This window comes from Dromiciops gliroides, chromosome 4, assembly GCF_019393635.1.
Source record: "Dromiciops gliroides isolate mDroGli1 chromosome 4, mDroGli1.pri, whole genome shotgun sequence".
In the NCBI taxonomy this organism is placed as follows: domain Eukaryota; kingdom Metazoa; phylum Chordata; class Mammalia; order Microbiotheria; family Microbiotheriidae; genus Dromiciops; species Dromiciops gliroides.
Window position 1 is genome coordinate 185804549 of NC_057864.1, and position 19459 is coordinate 185824007.

At 46.6% G+C, this 19459-nt stretch overlaps 1 protein-coding gene across 1 annotated transcript; it reads right to left on the minus strand.

Moving 5' to 3' along the window:
• Window positions 1–547: 547 nt before the first annotated feature.
• On the minus strand, window positions 548–2116 carry LOC122752520 (acetyl-CoA acetyltransferase, cytosolic). The gene has a single exon (XM_043999330.1). It carries the CDS (start codon window positions 2028–2030, stop codon window positions 837–839), a length of 1194 nt encoding a protein of 397 aa, XP_043855265.1. The 5' UTR covers window positions 2031–2116; the 3' UTR covers window positions 548–836.
• Window positions 2117–19459: the final 17343 nt, after the last annotated feature.

Consider the following 19459-nt stretch of genomic DNA (forward strand, 5'->3'; position numbering starts at 1 on the left):
CGTATTTAATTAATGGATTGATGAATCCATAGGGGGCCTAGTAGAACCAATCTAATTCCTCTTGTACATGACAGACCTGAAAACATTTGAAGATGACTATCCCATCCTCCACTCAACCAAGTTTTCATTTCTCTTTAAAGTCTCCTTTTCACCAAGTTCTCTCCTTTCTTTTCTCCTCTCTCTCTCTCTCTTTTTTTTTTAGTGAGGCAATTGGGATTAAGTGACTTGCCCAGGGTCACACAACTAGTAAGTGTCAAGTGTCTGAGGCCAGATTTGAACTCAGGTACTCCTGACTCCAGGGCTGGTGCTCTATCCACTGCGCCACCTAGCTGCCCCCTCTCCTCTCTCTTTTTTTTTTTATTTGTTTTTTTTTTTCCTTTTAGGCAATGGGGGTTAAGTGACTTGCCCAGGGTCACACAGCTAGTAAGTGTCAAGTGTCTGAGGCCGGATTTGAACTCAGGTACTCCTGAATCCAGGGCCAGTGCTTTAACTACTGTGCCATCTAGCTGCCCCCCCCTCCTCTCTTCTTTTTTTTTTTAAGACTGATCTGATTTCCTTTATTTATAACAGTGTTAATCATTAGTTTCATCCTGTACCATTTTGTCTTGCACTTAGTGTATAGACGTAAAAAATACAAACAACAACCTGTCATGGAGTTTTCATAAGGGAGATGAAAGAGAAAATAAAACATCTTTCCTCTGCTGTTTTTGGTCCCTGAAACATGTTTTCACTGGTAGTTAAATTAGCTCATTTTAAGACTTGGAAAATTGAAATGTGGTTAAGATTTTGCAATTTGTTCAACCACTTGGTCAGACCAGGGTTATTAAAATTTCTTTTTATCCTCTTTGAACACACATGGCTATTCCCATCCCTCCTCCAATGCAGAGAGCAGCAACTCCACGGGTTCTACCAATCCGCTCCAGTGTATGTAACAGTGTAACAAGAATTCGACACCCAGATGCCCCAATGGGATGCCCCAAAGCTATGGCTCCACCTTGAATATTGACTTTTTCTGGATTCAATCCAAGTTCTTTTGATACTGCAACAGCAAGGCATGCAAAGGCCTCATTGATTTCAAATGCATCAACATCTTCTAGTGTCCAGTTTGCTTTGGCAACAGCCTGCTTTATTGCTGGAATTGGTCCTACTCCCATAATGGAAGGTTCTACGCCAACTTGTGACCAGGATACAATTTGTGCTAAGGGTGTAAGACCTCGTCTTTCTGCTTCTGACTTCTTCATGAGAACCACGGCTGCAGCTCCATCATTCATTCCTGAAGCATTAGCGGCAGTCACTGTTCCTGATCCATCTGTCAGAAAGCAAGGCTTCAGTTTGGACATTGCTTCTAAAGTGCTTCCATGGCGAGGAAACTCATCTGTTTTAATTTCTACAGGCCCTTTTCTAGAAGGCACAGAAACAGGTACAATCTCTTTGTCAAAATAGCCAGCTTTCTGAGCATTCTCTGTCCTGTTCTGTGACGAGAGAGCATATCCATCTTGGTCTTCTCTACTCACTTTCCATTTCTGTGCCACATTTTCAGCTGTAATACCCATGTGATAGTTGTGGAATGCATCTGTAAGACCGTCACAGATCACACTATCCTTCAAAGGGGTCTCTCCCATTTTCAGTCCTGTTCTCAAGTGAACAAAATGAGGAGCCTTGCTCATGCTCTCCATGCCCCCAGCTACCACAATGCTTGACTCTCCGCTCCCTACAGACTGGGCCCCGAGGCACACGGCTTTGAGGCCCGATCCACAAATCATCTGACAGCTCCAAGCTGGAATGGCATAAGGGATTCCGGCCCCCACGCTGGCCTGTCGAACAGGATTCTGACCACACCCTGCTGACAAAACGTGCCCAAAAATGACCTCGGACACATCTTCTGGAGTAACACTCGCCCTTTTTAGGACTTCTTTAATGACAGTGGAGCCCAGCTCATGGACAGGGACAGTAGATAAAGCACCATTAAAAGACCCTATCGCAGTTCTGGCTGCGGAGACGATGACCACGGGGTCCGAGCCTGCGCTCATCTTTCAGCTGGTCTCGGAGTGCGGCGGCGGGGATGGAGGCAGCGGCGGTGGCGGGAGCTGGAGCTGCTGCCGCTGCAGGGCTTCCCTGGAGTGTCCCTCTCCTCTCTTCTTAACATCCTTAAGGGTGGCTGACTTCCAAACCATTTTTCCACCTCTGTCTCTGCAGCCCTCTCTCAATGGCCACACCTCTAATTCCTTAGGTTTCCTGCTCAGATTGGTGCAATCCATATGAGGCAGTACCTAAGACAACCATGCTCATTTCTTTTTCTTTTTCTTTCTTTCTTTCTTTTTTTTTTTTTTTGACGGGTCAATGAGGGTTAAGTGACTTGCCCCGGGGTCACACAGCTAGTAAGTGTCAAGTGTCTGGGGTCAGATTTGAACTCAGGTCCTCCTGAATCCAGGGCTGGTGCTTTATCCACTGTGCCACCTAGCTGCCCCCAACCATGCTCATTTTTAACAACTGTCTTAGCTCCAGACTCTCCAGGCTACTTCTTCACCTTGTCCCAGTTGGGGAACCATCCATCTCTCTTTTATGTGTTGTCTTCCCTTATTAGAAGTCAAGCACCTTGAGGGCAGGGACTGTCTTCCTTTTTGCTAGAATTTGTATTTCCAGAGCTTGACACATAGAACACACTTAATAAGGGCTTTTTTGAATTTTTATCCTGGGAAGGCGTCACCAATTTGAGAATGATAGCTTGGTATGGAAATATTTGGTGGTGGTTGTTTGGTCATTTTAGTCATACCCTACCCTTTGTGATCCCATTTGAGGCAAGGAGTGGTTTGCTATTTCCTTCTCCAGCTCATTTTACAGATGAGGAAACTGAAGCAAACAGGGTTAAGTGACTTGTCCAGGGTCACTCAGCTAGTAAATGTCTGAGGTCAGATGTGAACTCAGGAAGATGAGTCTTTCTGACTCTAGGCTGGCACTCTATCCACTTCTCTACATACATGCTAGTGGCCTAGATGGCCTAATGGGGCTAACTGGAGAAGTGGGGTTTGGTTTGTGATGAAAGGTGTTATGGGCATAGCCTGGATACCCTCCTCTGTGCTCATTTTGCAATTTGTGGTAGAGGAGGGAGCCCCTTAGGTCTCAGCTACAACCCACAGGCAGAAGCACACCCCTCTTCCAACTCCAATTCAGACCTCGGACTCTAAACTAATCCCTTTGGCCTGCTGGCCAAACTACCCTATAGGAACAGCCAAAACATGTGTGACTATTAGGGAGGGGGGGTGCAGGATGGGTGTAGCCTATCACCTCTACCACTTCTTAATTTGCATTTCTGAGACACCCATGGCCTGAGAACCAGAAATAACAGAGGCAAAAGTTTAGGGGTGGGAGGGACCATTCCACCCTAGCATCAACCCTTCAGCTTGCTGGAAGTAGGGGGCCAGACCCTGGCAGACGTAACACCTAGATGCATTTTTTGGGTGACATTGTATTAGACTTCTCATTAGATTTGTCTTACTCTATCCCGCCCCCAAACAAACAAACAAACAAAACCAGCTTCCCATGATTAATAAATGTTTGTTGTTATTCTTTTCTCCTCTCTTCCATCTAGGAGTCTCCTTCAAGTTGGGCCCATCTGCCTTCATGCCCTGCTCACAGCTGGTCCTTTTCCATCCCTGACCTTTCTCACAGGCCAAGAATAATGTCTGATTTATTCTGTTCCCAGCATGTTCCCTTCCTTCAGGAAGCTTTTCATTACCTCTTGACCTGGATCTATTCTTTCAACACTGATGTCTACAGCTCTACCCAGCTTTAAAGTCTGTTCTTGTCCCTTGGTCTCCAAAGAGAAAGGACATAGTTATGACATAATCATGCCTCTGCATTCTGGATGCATGTGTTGTCTCTTTCATCAGACTAGAAACTCTCTGAGGGGAGGATCTGTGTCTTCCCCACAGCTGACTTACTCCATGACTTCTCAGACCCAAATTCTAATCTGATAAGATTTCAATTAGACGGATGGGCAGGGCCATATGTAGATCATGAAGCGGACAGGCTGTAGCAATTTCTGCTCCAGAGAAGTTTCACAAAAAGGAGACACTGCAACCTATCCTTTTAGGAGGCAGGACTAAAAAGCCCTAAGGACAGGTTCTCCTGTCTCCATCCCTGGAAAGGAAAAAAGGACAGACTTCAGCACTAGCTGAGGTCTTTGTGACTGGGAAGTGGGGAGAACAGAGCTGAGGAGAGGGAGAGAGAGACAGAGACAGAAAGACAGAGACAGAGAGGGACAGAGAAACAGAGAGAGACAGACAGAGACAGAGAGAGAGACAGAGAGACAGAGAGAGAGACAGAGAGAGACAGAGAGACAGAGACAGAGACAGAGACAGAGAGAGAGAGAGAGAGAGAGAGAGAGAGAGAGAGAGAGAGAGAGAGAATGAGAACAAAAAGAACCGTGAATACACAGCGGGAAGGAGTGAGCTATGAACTGAGAACTTCCCCCCACCCAGATGCTATTTCAGGGGGAGTGAATATATGCAGTGATGGGGCAGGGTTGGTGAAGATGTTAGCTCTCTGAGGGGCCAACCTGTCCATTCTCTTGCGTCACTGGAGCATGGCTGTCCCACTGGGTTTCCAGATCACTCCACCCAAAGATCTCCAAATCCCTATTTGAATCAGATTTCTCCTACCACCCCCTGTTCCCCTCCCCACCAAAAAGGTTGGAAGCAATTCTTACCACCTGCCTTTGTGTGTGAGAGGCGAGAACAGGCCCAGAAGCTGGCTTTCAGCCCCCCTCTATCTCACTGGCCATCCCCTAGTGTTCCGAGGCTGGGGCAATAATAATCCCTTGTGTGTGTACAGCATGACAGAGTTTTCAAGGCATTCCACATCCATTATATTACCTGAGAGGCAGCAGATGTAGTGGAAAGAGCTCTGGGATGGGCATGAGAGGACCTGGATTTGAATCCTGTCTCTGCTGTTCTCACCTGGGTGACCTCTGATAAATTCTTTCCCTCTCTGGGTATTAGTTTCTTCATTTGTAAATTGAAGCATGGGATGGTTTCTTAATTTATTATTATTATTATTTTTTTTTAGTGAGGCATTTGGAGTTAAGTGACTTGCCCAGGGTCACACAGCTAATAAATGTTAAGTGTCTGAGGCTGGATTTGAACTCAGGTACTCCTGAATCCAGGGCCAGTGCTCTATCCACTGTGCCACCTAGCTGCCCCAGGGTTTTCTTAATTAAAAAAAAAAGCCACATTTATAAAAAACAGAAATATTCTCTCATTTATTTATTTGTTTTTCTTTTCTTTTTTGTGTGTGAGGCAATTGGGATTAAGTGACTTGCCCAGGGTCACACAGCTAGTAAGTATTAAGTATCTGAGTTCAGATTTGAACTCAGGTCCTCCTGACTCCAGGAAAGGTGTTCTATCCACTGTGCCACCTAGCTGCCCCCTCTCGTTTATTTTTTAAAATATTTACAAATTAGGTTTTAGTGTTCTGAATTTGACAAATTCCAACAAATGCTAAAATTTCTGTATACAAAGAAAGGAATATAATATGTATATATGAAATCTTGGATCTTTTACATGGGGCTTGCTGTGTTTTAAAACACACTTGAGAAATTCAGCACATTCATTGCAAAATTGTCCTGTTTGTCTGACTCCTTGTGAATATCCCATTCTCTCTCTCTCTCTCTCTCTCTCTCTCTCTCTCTCTGGGCAATTGGGGTTAAGTGACTTGTCCGAGGTCACACAGCTAGTTAAGTTTCAAGTGTCTGAGGCCGGATTTGAACTCAGGTCCTCCTGAATCCAGGAGCAGTGCTCTATCCACTGTATCACCTAGCTGCCCCACCCTGTCTCTCTTATAGTCACCACCACTGAATGGTCTGTTTTTCTTTCCCTCTACAATCATTCTTAGGCTAGGAGAGGGTATTAAGAAGGGGGGCTAGGGTGGCACATCCTTTTCAATACCATCTGGCCCCACCCCCACATGCTAGCTCATCGTACAGAATGTCCAGGACCCGATTGAAAAATGGTCAAAGGATATGAACAGGCAGTTTTCTGAGGAAAAAATCGAAGCTAGCTATTGCCATATGAAAAAATGCTCCAAATCACTATTGATTAGAGAAATGCAAATTAAAAGAACTCTGAGGTACCACCTCACACCTATCAGATTGGCTAATATGACAAAAAAGGAAAATAATAAATATTGGAGAAACTGTGAAAAAAATTGGAACACTAATGCATTGTTGGTGGAGCTGTGAACTGATCCAGCCATTCTGGAGAGCAATTTGGAATTATGCCCAAAGGGCTATAAAGCTGTGCATACCCTTTTACCCAGCAATACCACTATTGGGTCTTTTCCCCAAAGAGATCATAAAAAAAGGAAAAGGATCTACATGTACAAAAATATTTATAGCTGCTCTTTTTGTGGTGGCAAGGAATTGGAAACTGAGGGGCTGCCCATCAATCGGGGAATGGCTGAACAAGTTTTGGTATATGAATGTAATGGAATTCTATTGTACTGTAAGAAATGATGAGCAGGTGCATTTCAGAGAAACCTGGAAGGACTAGCATGAATTGATGATGAGTGAGATGAGCAGAACTGGGAGAACATTGTACACAGTATCATCAACATTATGTGTTGATCAACTGTGATAGACTTGATTCTTCTCAGCAATACAATGGTCCAAGATAGTTCCAAAGGACTCATGATGGAAAATGCTCTCCAAATCCAGAAAAAAAAGGTGGAATATGGCTGCAGATTGAACCATACTATTTCTTTTGTTTTTGGTGCTGTTGTTTTTCTTTTTTGAGGTTTTTCCTTTTTGCTCTGATTCTTCTTTCACAGCAAGACTAATGTAGAAATATGTTTAATGTGATTGTACATAAATAACTTATATCAGATTACTTGCTCTCTTGGGGAGATGGGAGGGAGGGGAGGGAGGGAGAAAAATTTGAAACTAGAAATCTTATAAAAACAAATGTTGAAAACTAAAAAAAAAAACTATAAAAAAACAAACAAAAAAAGAATGTCCAGGAACTCAGTTCTACTGTTACTTCCTCCTTTTCTTTCCCACCAAAAAAAAAAAGGGCAAACAGATGGTCCCCTCATCAGCCTGATGGTAGTGGTTGTAGTGGTGTGTAGATTGGGGGTTGTTCACCTAGTACTGCCCTCACTCCTCTATCCTTGGCTTGAAGGGGAAATTCCTGTGCCCACAGCACAACCTCTCTGATTAGTCTTGACTCATCTTGGGATGAAGGCTCCAGTGGCCTTTGGGTCTCTGGGGAGGGGAGAAGAGTACTAAGAAGAGTTTTTACTTTCAGTCTCATGAATGTTTGTCCTCTCACTGAGAGAGGAGCTGTTACCTGGAAAGGAGAGGCTGAGGGTGGTGGGAAAAGGTGGAGGCTCTACCTTCTCATTTAGGAGTGCAAGGCAAGAGCACTGTGGTCTGGCCACAATGGGAGGGTTTGAAGGTAGAATCTAGAAACAACTTTCCTAAAGAGAATCAGACCACCGGGTCCTTTGGAGGGTTTCCAGGGTGAATTCTTTACCCCCAAGCCTGATTGCCTGGCCTGAGTTTTGGAACAGGCAAGTTTAGAGACAGGGGAATGGGCACACTGATCCATGATGGTCCCTCTGACCTGAAGACTCTGAGATGGGACATTCACTGCCCATGTGAAGAAATGATCCTTCCATCACTATGGATGGGCAAAAGCCTTGTTGATGTGGTAGACTGCTTGTGGCCTGAGGACACAGACCCTTGAAATTGGCCAAAAGGGAGGTCAACTTTCAAATCAATTAGTAAACCTTTATTAAGTGCCTATTATGTTCCAGGCACTGTGCTAAGTCCTGGGGATACAAAAAGAGGCAAAAAACAGTCCCTGCCCTCAAGGAGCTTACAATCTAATGATCTGATGAAGGGCAAAGAAGAGGAACTGATTTGGTGGCTCTGCTAGAAGAAGAGGAGCTGGCTACTATATTCTCTTGGGGGTAGTAAACATGGCAGCTTAGCCTGGTGGCAGAATCAGGTCCAGATTCAAATAATGGTTCATAGATTCAGAGCTTCAAGGGACCTCAGAGGTCATATCTCATGTTACAGTTGAGGAAACTGAAGCCCAAAGAGATACTTGCTCAATGTAAGGTTAGGGTTGAAAGCCACATCCCATTTGGCTCTTACCTTTGATTAGTTGGGAACTCTGATAGCCAATCAAATCAGGGTCCTCACTTGATCAAGGCAGCTGGAACCAATAGGGTGGAACTATCAACCCCACTCTTACACCAAAATCACACTGGAAGAGAGTCTATGAAACTTTGTGGGGCTCAGCTAGCACAATAGATAAAGTGCTGGGCTTCAAATCAGAAAGACTCTTTTTTTTTTTTTTGCAGGGCAATGAGGGTTAAATGACTTGCCCAGGGTCACATAGCTAGTAAGTGTTAAGTATCTGATGCTGGATTTGAACTCAGGTCCTCCTGAATCCAGGACCAGTGCTTTATCCACTGTGCCACCTAGCTGCCCCTAGAAAGACTCATCTTGCTGAGTTTACATCTGGTCTCAGACACTTACTAGCTGTTGACCCTGGGCAAATCAGTGAACCCTGTTTGTCTCAGTTTCTTTATCTGTCAAATGAGCTGGAGAAGAAAATGGCAGACCACTCCAGTATCTCTGCCAAGAAAACCCCAAATAGGGTCAGGAAGAGTCAGACATGATTGAACAACAAAAAATCTGGATTAGTGGCATCTTGGGAAGAAATTTCCTTGCTTGGTAGCTCATAGATTCTGGATGCTATAAGGTTGCTTCCTTGGATCTTCTTTCTCCTGCAAGGCTAGCAAACTAACCCAACCTCTGCCTGGGAGCAGAAAAAAGGCCTGACCAGTGTAGGGCTAGCGGCAACAGAAGAGAGTTGCAGAAGGCACCATCTTAGAGCAGCTTTGGGGTGTTGGCTTATCAAGTATAAAGGAATAAACACCTCATATGGCTGGGCTGTGGTTTTAAAAGCCTCCATCCTTCTAGCCTGGACTCAATGTCCTCATAGCTCTGGCCTCACAATGCCTCCACGTGTACCCCGGGTGTCAATATTCAGAGAAAATACAGAGGGGAAGGGTTTAGAATCAGAAGACCTCCGGAAGGCCAATCCTTGTTATCCTTGGAGGTTTCTTGGAGGGAAGCTAAAGGGATCCATTTTCCCTTGGGAGATATTCCTTGCACCTCTCCAAATCAGAGACTTCTTTTAGCTGGGAGGAGGGGAGAGTCACAAAGACTCCTGATTCTCTGGTCCTCATTTTCTTTATTTTTTAAAACTTTAAAAAAAATTATTTATACACTCTATTTATTTGATATGTTTATGTTATTATTTATTTTCCAATTACATATAAAAAATTTTAACAATCATTTTTTAAAATTTAGAGTTCCAAATTCTCTCTCTTCTCTCTTTCTCTCTCTCTCCCTCCCTGCCTCCCTCCCTCTTTCTCTCTGTCTCTGTCTTTCTCTCCCCGTGTCTCTCTCCTTCCCTCCCTTCCTCCCTCCCTGCCTCTGTCCCTCTTTCTCTTTGTCTCTGTCTCTGTCTCCTTCCCTTCCTCCCTCCCTGCCTCCCTCCCTCTTTCTCTCTCTCTCTCCTGCCCTTCCCCCCTACTTGAGAAGGAAAGCAATTTGATATCGATTATACCTGTGAAGTCATGCAAAAACATATTTCCATATTAGTCATGTCACAAAAGAAAACACAAAAAACCCAAGAAAAATAAAGAAAAAACGTAAAATGCCTCATTGTCTTTAAAGACTCATTTCTTTCATACTGAATTTCCAATTTAACAAATATAAGGTAACTTAATCACTTTCAGTGTAGCAGAGAGCTTATGGGGTAAGTGGGAAAAGGACACATAGGGAGAAGAAAAGGGAGAAGAAACCTGAGAGGAAAGACCTGCTAGCCCCCAAGTCCCTGGTGGACTGGAAAGACCCAAAGGTTTTGGTTCCAGATTAGAATATGAGAGACTGAGTTTAGACCTAGAATTATAGAAGTATTGAATGTCAGAAGTGTAAGGTGCCTTAAACACCATCTAAGCCAGGGGTTTTTAACCTGGGGTCTATGAGCTTGGATGGGGAAAACTTATATCTTCATGTTCACTGATATCTAACTGAAATGAGCATTTCCCTCAATTATTTAGAAACATTCTTCTAAAAAGGGGTCCCAAGGCTCCACCAGACCACTAAAGGAGTCCATGACACCTCAAAAGTAAAGAACCCCTAGTCTAGACCAAGGCCTCGTTTACAGAATGAGTGGAGGACCCTCCCCACACCCCTCAAGCCCAAGTGATTTGCCTGAGATCACACAGTTAGTGGCAGAACTGAGACTATAACCCAAATCTCTTGACTTCTGGTCCATTTCTCACCTTACAGTGCCCATCTTTGACTAAGGGAGCACTCCCCAGTGGGGAGGGTCAAACATTGTCAGAGCCTGCTGAGAGTTATTGGAAAAACTCAAGGGAACTGACAAACAAAAGCCTATTTATCATCGTGAGCTTGGGAGGATTGGCACTTCTATCTCGGTGGCAGGGGGATGGATGAGAAGACCCTTCCCTAGGATATGATTGGATAAGCACTGCCCTTTCTCTTCCTGGGGGCCCCCCATCTCTGTGGGTGCTAAAGAAGCTGACCTCCCCCCCACCCCAACCTTAAGTTGCAAGAGCAACTTGTGTGAATGAGGGTGGGGGGGCAGGGGAAGGAGCGGGCAGATGGTGTGAAGGAGATAGCTCAGAGGCTTTGTGCTGCAAGCGGAGATGAGGTCTCCTCTGCTGCAGGGCCCCTGGGGTTCAGGAAAGTGAGGAGGGAATAGGGGAATGCCCATCAAGGCTCATGCCTGAACTGGATATTCCCAGCCACCTGTAATTAAAAAGGTTATGGAGAGTAGGAGATTCTGCCCTAGGCACCTTTGGCCCCTTACACCTGCCATCTCCCCCGAGGACCTCACCCCACCAGGGAATTGATGATGGCTAGGGGCTTGGGGCTTTGGGGGCTAGGGTGGGAGCTTGAGAGGTCAAGGAAATGCGACTTAGGCAGGCAAAAGGGAGAAGGGAAGATGGTAGAGGGTCCAGGCCCAAGGAAGCATCCAATTCAGGCCCATCCCTCCTCGTTCCGTTCCATTGTCACTTTTCACATGTATATCCAGATGTGGGTCACACTTGTCCCCCTATCACACGTGACCACAGGGTTGCAAAGGCAGCACGTGCAGATATAGGTACACAGGAATGCTTATAGGAAGACACATACTTTATGCTTCTTACACAGTCCAAAACACACACACACATATACACATGCAGGCTTCTCACAAGAGCACTAGACTAACATACCCTGTACTCCTCTCAGACGGACCAAGGGACACAAATACCACTTGGCATACACACGTGCAGTGTTTCCACAACATACAATGACACATAAAGACCCAGCTCTGGAGTCGATTCTCATTTTTAGAAATCACATGATAAACTTCAAACTCATCTGGGCAGCCCCAGCGATGGTGGGCGGACAGGAGGAGGGCATTGTGACTCATAGGGGTGACTGGGGGGAGAGAGCAGCAGCTTCCGTGGGGAGAGGACGTGGCTCCTCTTTCCTCCCTGCCTAGCTCAGCATCCCATTCTTTACACCCCAAGCCCATGCCCTACTCCCTTCCTCTCTGTCCTTTCATTTTTTCAACAAACATTTGTTAGCCCACAGTGTGCAAAGAACTTCTGGGAGGAGGGAGTTCCCAGGTTTAGATAAGAACTACTGGATATCCTCAAGAAGCTTTGAAGATTGTCCCTAAAGCAGGAGGGGGACAGAAAGGAGGCCTCTTTCCTGGATCCCATTGACCTACCTGGGCCAATGATATGATAGAGCAGGAGTGATGGGGCAATGCTCCTGTTTGTCTTACCTTTATCCTTGTTCTCCCTTCTTGCCCATGTCTTTGCTTTTCTTTTTAAAAAAATTTTTTTTGCAGGGCAGTGAGGGTTAAGTGGCTTGCCCAGGGTTATACAGCTAGTAAGTGTCAAGTGTCTGAGGCCGAATTTGAACTCAGGTCCTCCTGAATCCAGGGCTGGTGCTTTATCCATTGCGCCATCTAGCTGCCCCCTTGCCCATGTCTTTCTTTTCTTTTTTCTTTTTTCTTTTTTTTTTTTTTTTTTTTTTGGTGAGGCAATTGGGGTTAAGTGACTTGCCCAAGATCACACAGCTAGTAAGTGTCAAGTGTCTGAGGCTGGATTTGAACTCAGGTCCAGTGCTCTATCCACTGCAACACCTAGCTGCCCCGCCCATGTGTTTCTGTTTTGTTTGTTTGTTTGTTTTTTGTTTTTTATGAGGCTACTGGGGTTAAGTGACTTGCCCAGGGTCACACAGCTAGTAAGTGTCAAGTGTCTGAGGTCAGATTTGAACTCAGGTCCTCCTGACTCCAGGGCCAGTGCTCTATCCACTGCACCACCTAGCCGCCCGCCCATGTGTTTCTAATGCAAGTTTGGCCTTCTTTCTACTATAGCATGATGCCTCCAAGCTTGGTGTAGTAGAAAGGGCCCTGCTTTTGGAGTCAAAGAACCTGGGTTCAAACCCCTTTAGCCCAGCTACTTGCTGTATATTATACTTATAGTGGTTTGACTGGGCAAGTTATTTAATGAATGAACTTCAGTAAGATGAGGGTAGGACTGGACCATGGGGCAGCCAGGTGTCAAAGTAGATAGAGCACCCTATCTGGTGTCAGGAAGACTTGAGTTCAAATCCGGCCTCAGGTACTTACAGACTGTGTGATTCTAGGCAAGTCATTTAACCTCTGTCTGCCTCAGTCTCCTCATCTGTAAAATGAGCTGGAGAAGGAAATGGCAAATTGGTCCAGTATCTTTGCCTAGAAAGCCCCACATGGGATCACAAAGAGTCAGGCATGACAGAAAAAATGACTAAATAACAACTAACAAGAGTACCTTCTAGCTCTAAATTATTTGATTCGTTTTTTTGTGGGACAATGAGGGTTAAGTGACTTGCCCAGGGTCTCACAGCTAGTAAGTGTCAAGTGTCTGAGGCCGGATTTGAACTCAGATACTCCTGAATCCAGGGCCGGTGCTTTATCCACTGCACCACCTAGATGCCCCCTGTTCTGTTTTGTTTTTGTTTGGGTTTTTTGGTTCTAAATTATTTGATCATGTTTACTCCCTAGGCAGGTTGGTACAGTGGATAGAGAACTGCCTCAAGTCGGGAAGACCTGGGTTCAGGTTGCACCTTTGACATATTACTGGCTCTGTGACCCTGGGCAAATCAATTAAACTGCTCAGGGCTCTAGACCAGAGGTGTTAAATGCTAGTGGGCTACGTGCAGCCCACAACACTTCTGAATGCTGCCTGAACAAGGTCAAAATAAATACAAATTCAATAAAACATAGATAATGTTAGCATGTGGTTTTCTAAGTCAATATGCAGCCCACAAGGATTCTTATGTATAGTTTAGTGGCCCCATTTCTATTTGAGTTTGATATGGCTGCTCTAGACAATTCTCTAAGGCAGTAATACACTGTAAGAAAGTGAGCAATTGGGCAGCTAGGTGGCACAGTGGATAGAGCACCGGCCCTAGAGTCAGGAGTACCTGAGTTCAAATCCAGCCTCAGACACTTAACACTTATTAGCTGTGTGACCCTGGGCAAGTCACTTAACCCCAATTGCCTCACTTAAAAAAAAAAAAAGTGAGCTATCCTTCACTGGGAGTTGAGTTCCCTCACCTGGGAGTTCCCTAATACCAGTAAAGTCATGGTCTAATCCCCAACTCCCACCCCTTGCCCCTTTTCTGTAGCCAACATGCCCATTTGGGAACACAGGATTGATTTATCTCAAACTAACAACTCCCAGAGAAAGAAAGAATTTTCACAGCCTGTCTCAGAAAAATGAAAACTGTATAGTCAAGTTGTCCTGGCCCAGGACACGGAGAAGGGGCTTCCTCTTTGCTCTAAAAGCTAAAAGGCATCTTCAAGTTCACTTAGGCCAATAGGTGGTGAATGGAGAGTGAACATTTGTATCTTAATCCTCAGAGGATAAATCCAGTGATCTTTCATTATCTGAACATAGATTTCAGGCTGGAAGGGACCTTAGCCAATTCAACCCTCTGGTTTTCTAGATGAGGAAACAGGCCCAGAGAGGTTAAGTTACTTGTCCAAAGTCACACAGAAAGAGTGTCAGATTCATGATTCAAGCCTTTTCTTTCCACTAAACCAATCTTTGAGTACCCTTTAAGGTGTGTTTTGAGGGGGTGGATCTTGGTTGTTTCTGGGGACTGATGTCATGCTGAGCCAGGGCAGAGATGGGCACAGTTTTTCCAAACCCTTGTCCAGGTCTCTTCCTCTAAGGTTGAGAGAAAAGACTCATTATGGTTGGAGCTCCTGATTTCTCAGAGACTGGGTACCGGTGTGTAATGTGTTGGGGTATCTGAGAGTCCCATGTGGTCCCCTTCCCTGCTCCTCTCCACAGCTCCTCCAGAAAACAGCTCAACCACAGAATTGGCTTGCGGTTAGTTCTCTCTCAGCCACTGCTATTGGTGGCTTCCCAAGATGACTAAGGGGGCTGGCAGCCTCTCCCAACACCCCTCAATTTTGGGAGGTGACCCATTGGGCAAAGATGGAGGTGGTTTATCATCTCTGTGTGCGGGTCTTTGCTAGTGTTGGAGCTCCTAACAAGGAGCTGGTGTTGTGCCTATTGGTCACAGGGGCATGGGAAGTTCTGTCTGTGGAGACGATTAAAGGGGGGATTTGGAGATTCAGCAGGTGCATGCACCTCCTTCTCCCAGCCTTGGTCTTTGATGACACTTTGGACAGGTTGGGGATGCCCCAGGTCCCTTATGTACTTGGGAGCCATGCTAAGGATTATCTCAAAGTTTTTTCATGCCTCCTCTCTTCTCCTACCACTAGCAATTTCAGTCCCACCTTCTACCTTCCATATGGAGTTTTCAGCGTGTGAAAGAGTGAAACGGTCACTTATCTCCTTTGCAAAACAAGGACATTGGACTAAATGATCTTTAAGGTCCTTTCTGGCTGGGACATTCTGTGATTCTGGGGGAGGCATAACCACCTCATATCCCCTCTCCAAAAAAAATCTTCCTTTCCCCTGACCCCAACCCTGGCTGGCTCTGCCCTCTCTCTACTTCTCTGTCTGACTATTCCTTGTGTCTTGGTTTCTCTGTCTCTCTCACCTGCTCTCATTTTCCGTGTCTTATTCTCTCTTTCTCTTTCGACTCTTTTGACTCCCGCCAGTCCACCTCACCCCCTCCAATTAAGCAGAACAGCCCACATGGACAAATTCTGAAAACACTGTTGGGGGTACCTGGGGGCAATTCCTAAGTTCCTGGGCTGACCCCTCCCCTGGGGCTCTAGTTTCACCAAAGGAAGAAAACCTGGCTGCAGCAACACCAGTCCCTACATTCCATCTCAGGCTGGATGAGTATGCTTGTGAGCATCCCTGGACCCTTCTATGTGATTCAAAGATGGGAGAGGGCAGGGTGAGCTGCTGGAGCAAAATCATAGTTCTAAAGTGGTGGTGGGGCGGGAGTGATAGAAGCCCTGCTATTGGGTTTAGGAGATCCCAGATTTAAAGATACCCCCTCACCTTAGAGAAGAGGAAACTAAAGTCCAGAGGGGATGTGACTTGCCCAAGGTCACACAAGTAGTTAGTAGAAGAGCCCGGATTTGAACCCGTATCATCTGACTTTGAACTTGGGAATTTCTCCAGAATACCCCTGTTCCTCCTCTGCCCTCGGCCACTAACTGGCTGTGTAACCTTAGCCAAGTCATTTCCCCTCCTTTGGGTCTCAGTTTCCTTTTCTGTAAAATGAGGGTGAGGTTTCCTTTTTAACTGTAGCAGTCTCTTCCTTCCTACTTTTCTATACCTTACCACATTCTCCCTGATTCCAAAGTCCTGAATTTCTTCTGTTCTCCCCCCTAGTTTGATTCCTTGGGGCTGAGGGAGCAGGAAGAAGGGGAGAGGATTCAGCATTATACCCACCAGTCAGTTTGATGCAGTCTAATAAATTTCAAGATGTGTAGTGTGGTAGGGGACCCAGCATCTGTGCGTTGTGTCATGGGATTAAATAAACGTTAAACACTTGCTCTGGTACAAACTATTGTACTAGACATAATGCATAGATTGAGATCAGGAAGAGACCCTGGCGACACGTGATGCCCTTGGCCCCTACCCCTCGACCCTGGCTCTGAAGAATTTGGGGCTCTAAGCAAGGTCTCCCAGCTGCCAGAGTTGTAGCCTTCCATCCTTGCCTTTTGAGTGAACCACAGCACAGTCTGCTGCCACAGGAAGGAGTAGCTTCTAAAGTTGAGCTGGGGTGGGGACTGAGGACGGCAGTGCTAGCTCCCCTCATCTCTCCGTGCTGGAGGGGCACGACCCTTGCCTGGCCTCTGATGGTACAGTCTCAGCCCCCTTGATTTTTCCCAGCTTCGAGGAAACACCTCCCTTTAGGGGAAATCGACCTTGTCACGGGGGAAGCACTGACTTCGACAGGGGCAGAGGCGGTGAGCCTGATTTTCCAGTCCAATTCGGAGAGGAGGGGGGAAGCAGAGAGTAAGAGTGTGGCATAGGGGAGGCCCAAGGGAGGGAGCCCTGACTCAGAGCTAGAGCCCAGATGAGACCACAGAGCCTGTCTGCCATGTTGTGGGGGAACAAGAAGCTAGGAGGTTTATAAGAAACCTAAATCTCCTCAATGTGCCCCAACCCACACCACCCCCAACTCTATTCCTTCCCCCTGGTGCAGGAAGTTAGTTAGGAAGGATATTAGATTGAAGGTGGTTCTTGAGAAGGAGGGAAGGTTAGTCTGAAGGAGAAGTTTATACACCAGGAGTGGAGTTGGCTCAGCTTCAGTTTCCCTTTTTGGAAATCACCTCTGGTTTGGGGGTTCTATGCATGTGTGGATGGGGGGGGTTCTAGGTCTTAAGATGGGATGGAGGAACTTCTATTCCCCTTCCCTTGTTCAGCCTAGAACAAGTCCTCTTGGTGCTAACCACTGGTATCCTCGGCCCCTAAAGATTTCTGTTGAGACCTCAGAAAGGGATAGATGGAAGCCCCCACCAAATGGGTCAGCCAAGTTGGCACAGGGTGATGGAGACAGCTGGCAGTTACAGTTCTCTCCATGCCCATTCACCTCCTCCCTCCTCCTCAAGGCCCACCCTGGGCTCACAGCTCCCTCCTTCTCCTCTCCCTGGTTTCTGAGGTGAGAAGCAGCCAAGTGTGGGTCCTATTAGCAAGTTGGCAGAGCTGGAGGTGCTGATGAATCTAGCAGGGTGGGGGTGGCGAATATGGAGAAAGGGAGGAAAGCAGGCCCAGAGCCCAGACAGTGTCCTCCCTAAAATGTCCCTCAGTCCTCTCTTCCCCCTCCCTCCCAGGCTGCTAATTACTATTTGTTTTGGGGGGGTTGTGTGGGGAGGAGTTTGGCCGTGGGAGAAGAGGTGATGTTTGCTGACTGATAATCCTGCAAAAGCCTCTTCAGGGTCATTGGACAGAAAAAATCTCCAGAGGACAGAACAATGATGGGATGAGCCACTGATGAAACAGGTGACCGAGGGAGGCCTACTACCCCAGGCCAAAGGAGTGGAAAGTGGGCATGTATCTCTGAGTCTCCCCTGAGTCGGGTGGACAAGATGCTGTTAACAGGTGCTGCTGTTACAGCAAAGGGGGTATTGTAGTTGATGGTGTCCTAATGCAGTGGGAAGGGCACTGTGCTTAGTGTGGAGACCTGGGATCCGGTCCTGGCCACACCACTACCTTAGGCAAGTCACTGGCCATCTCTCAGCCTTAGCTGCCTTCTCCGTAAAAGGAGAGGGCTGATCTCAAAGGTAGCCTTTCACCTCTGTCCCTCATGAGTATAATGCTTTTATTTACAAGTATAGGATTCAATATCATTCCCTCCCCCTTGCTGGAGAGGTTAGAAGCAGCAAGGGCATGAAGAGCCCTGGTCATCTCAGCTTCCAGTCTGATTGTGGAAAGGGGAGTAGGATGAGTGGACAAACACATTTGACTGACTGTCTCTTGTTCTTCTCCCCAAGCCATTCTTGATGGAGATTCTCCAGGATGGAGCACCCCAAAGGAATTATACCCAGGAATACAGGCTCCCAACCAGTGGGACATCTATAATAAAGGTACCCACCCATCCATAATTCCCCCTCTGATAGTCTTTCCTTTTTTCAGGTGCCAGTGACCTGAATGAAGAGAGGGAGGGGAGGAAAAGGAAGCAAATCGGTTGTCATCCCATGAGCCCCTGGATATTAGAGACACAAACCAAAGTGACGCCTCCTCAGGCATCAGGGAATGAGCTAAGTTGCCCATGGCATTAGCAGATGGGGGCTGGCGAACTTCCTGTGACATCTCAATGGGTGACGGTGCAGGAGGAGGAGGGCACCTCAGGGGAATGGAGAGGTGAGGCGGGGAAGGCATCTCAGACTCTAGTGTCAGAGTTGATCTATGTCTGGGGTGGTTAAGTGGGGTTAAACTCTGGGTCAGGCCAAACCAATCAGTCTCCCGTGCCAATATGTCCCTGGGCATCCTGCCCATTTCTGTGGTTGGGATCCAGGTGCCTACCCCAGCTGGGGATGGCACTGCTGGAAGCAGGAAATACAGGACCTCCTGCCTGCCTCATCTTTTTACCCTTGGTACTCATTGCCTGCCCTCCTGCCTGACTGCCTGGCTGCCTTGGTTCCTCTGGCATTGGATACTCCGTGCCTGCCTGGCATTGGTGAAGGAGCAAGGTGAGGTTTTGTGTTGGGCTCCAAGCCATGGTTTCCCCCAACTGCAAGGGCTACCTTCTTAGTGGTGGCCACAACCCCCACAATAACAAATGGAATTGGACTTGCAACGAGAAGGTTTGTGGTAAGACTATGGGAAGAATTTCTTGACTTTTAGGGATAAGGTGAGAGACAGTATTTATGAGACCTCTGGCAGGCAGCTTGTTGATGCAATGGATAGAGTCCTAGCCCTGGAGTCAGGAGGACCTGAGTTCAAATCTGGCCTCAGACACTTACTAGCTGCGTGTCCCTGGGCAAGTCATATACTCCCATTGCCTCCAAAAACTGAAAGAGAAATCTGGGTGAAGGGGTACCACCTGACCTCAGAGTGGGCTCAGATTATGAATGCATTTTCATATATTAAATGCTTGTAAATCACAGGGATATTGTTTGCATTCATGCAAAGTTCTATGGCTCCTACCTTCCAATACCAAGTTCATGTTACTCCTTTTCACCTTCTAGAACAACTTGCTACTTCCAGACTCCATGACCCAACTCCTGTCTGTCTTCATGCCTTTGCATAGGCTGCCCCCGATACCTGGAATATACCCTCTGACTCACCTGCACCTCTTGGAATCCCTAGCTCAGACTTGGCTCAGGTGCTTCCTCCTACCGTTTGGCTACTGCTTCCTTCCTTCTGAGATCAGGAAGCATCCCCTCCAGTAAAACCCTTGAGGGCTACAACTGTCTCTTATCCTTGTAGTCTC

Bases quoted from the DNA above. Each gene is read 5' to 3' on its own strand.
- LOC122752520 (XM_043999330.1), bottom strand. From the start codon at position 2,030: ATGAGCGCAGGCTCGGACCCCGTGGTCATCGTCTCCGCAGCCAGAACT.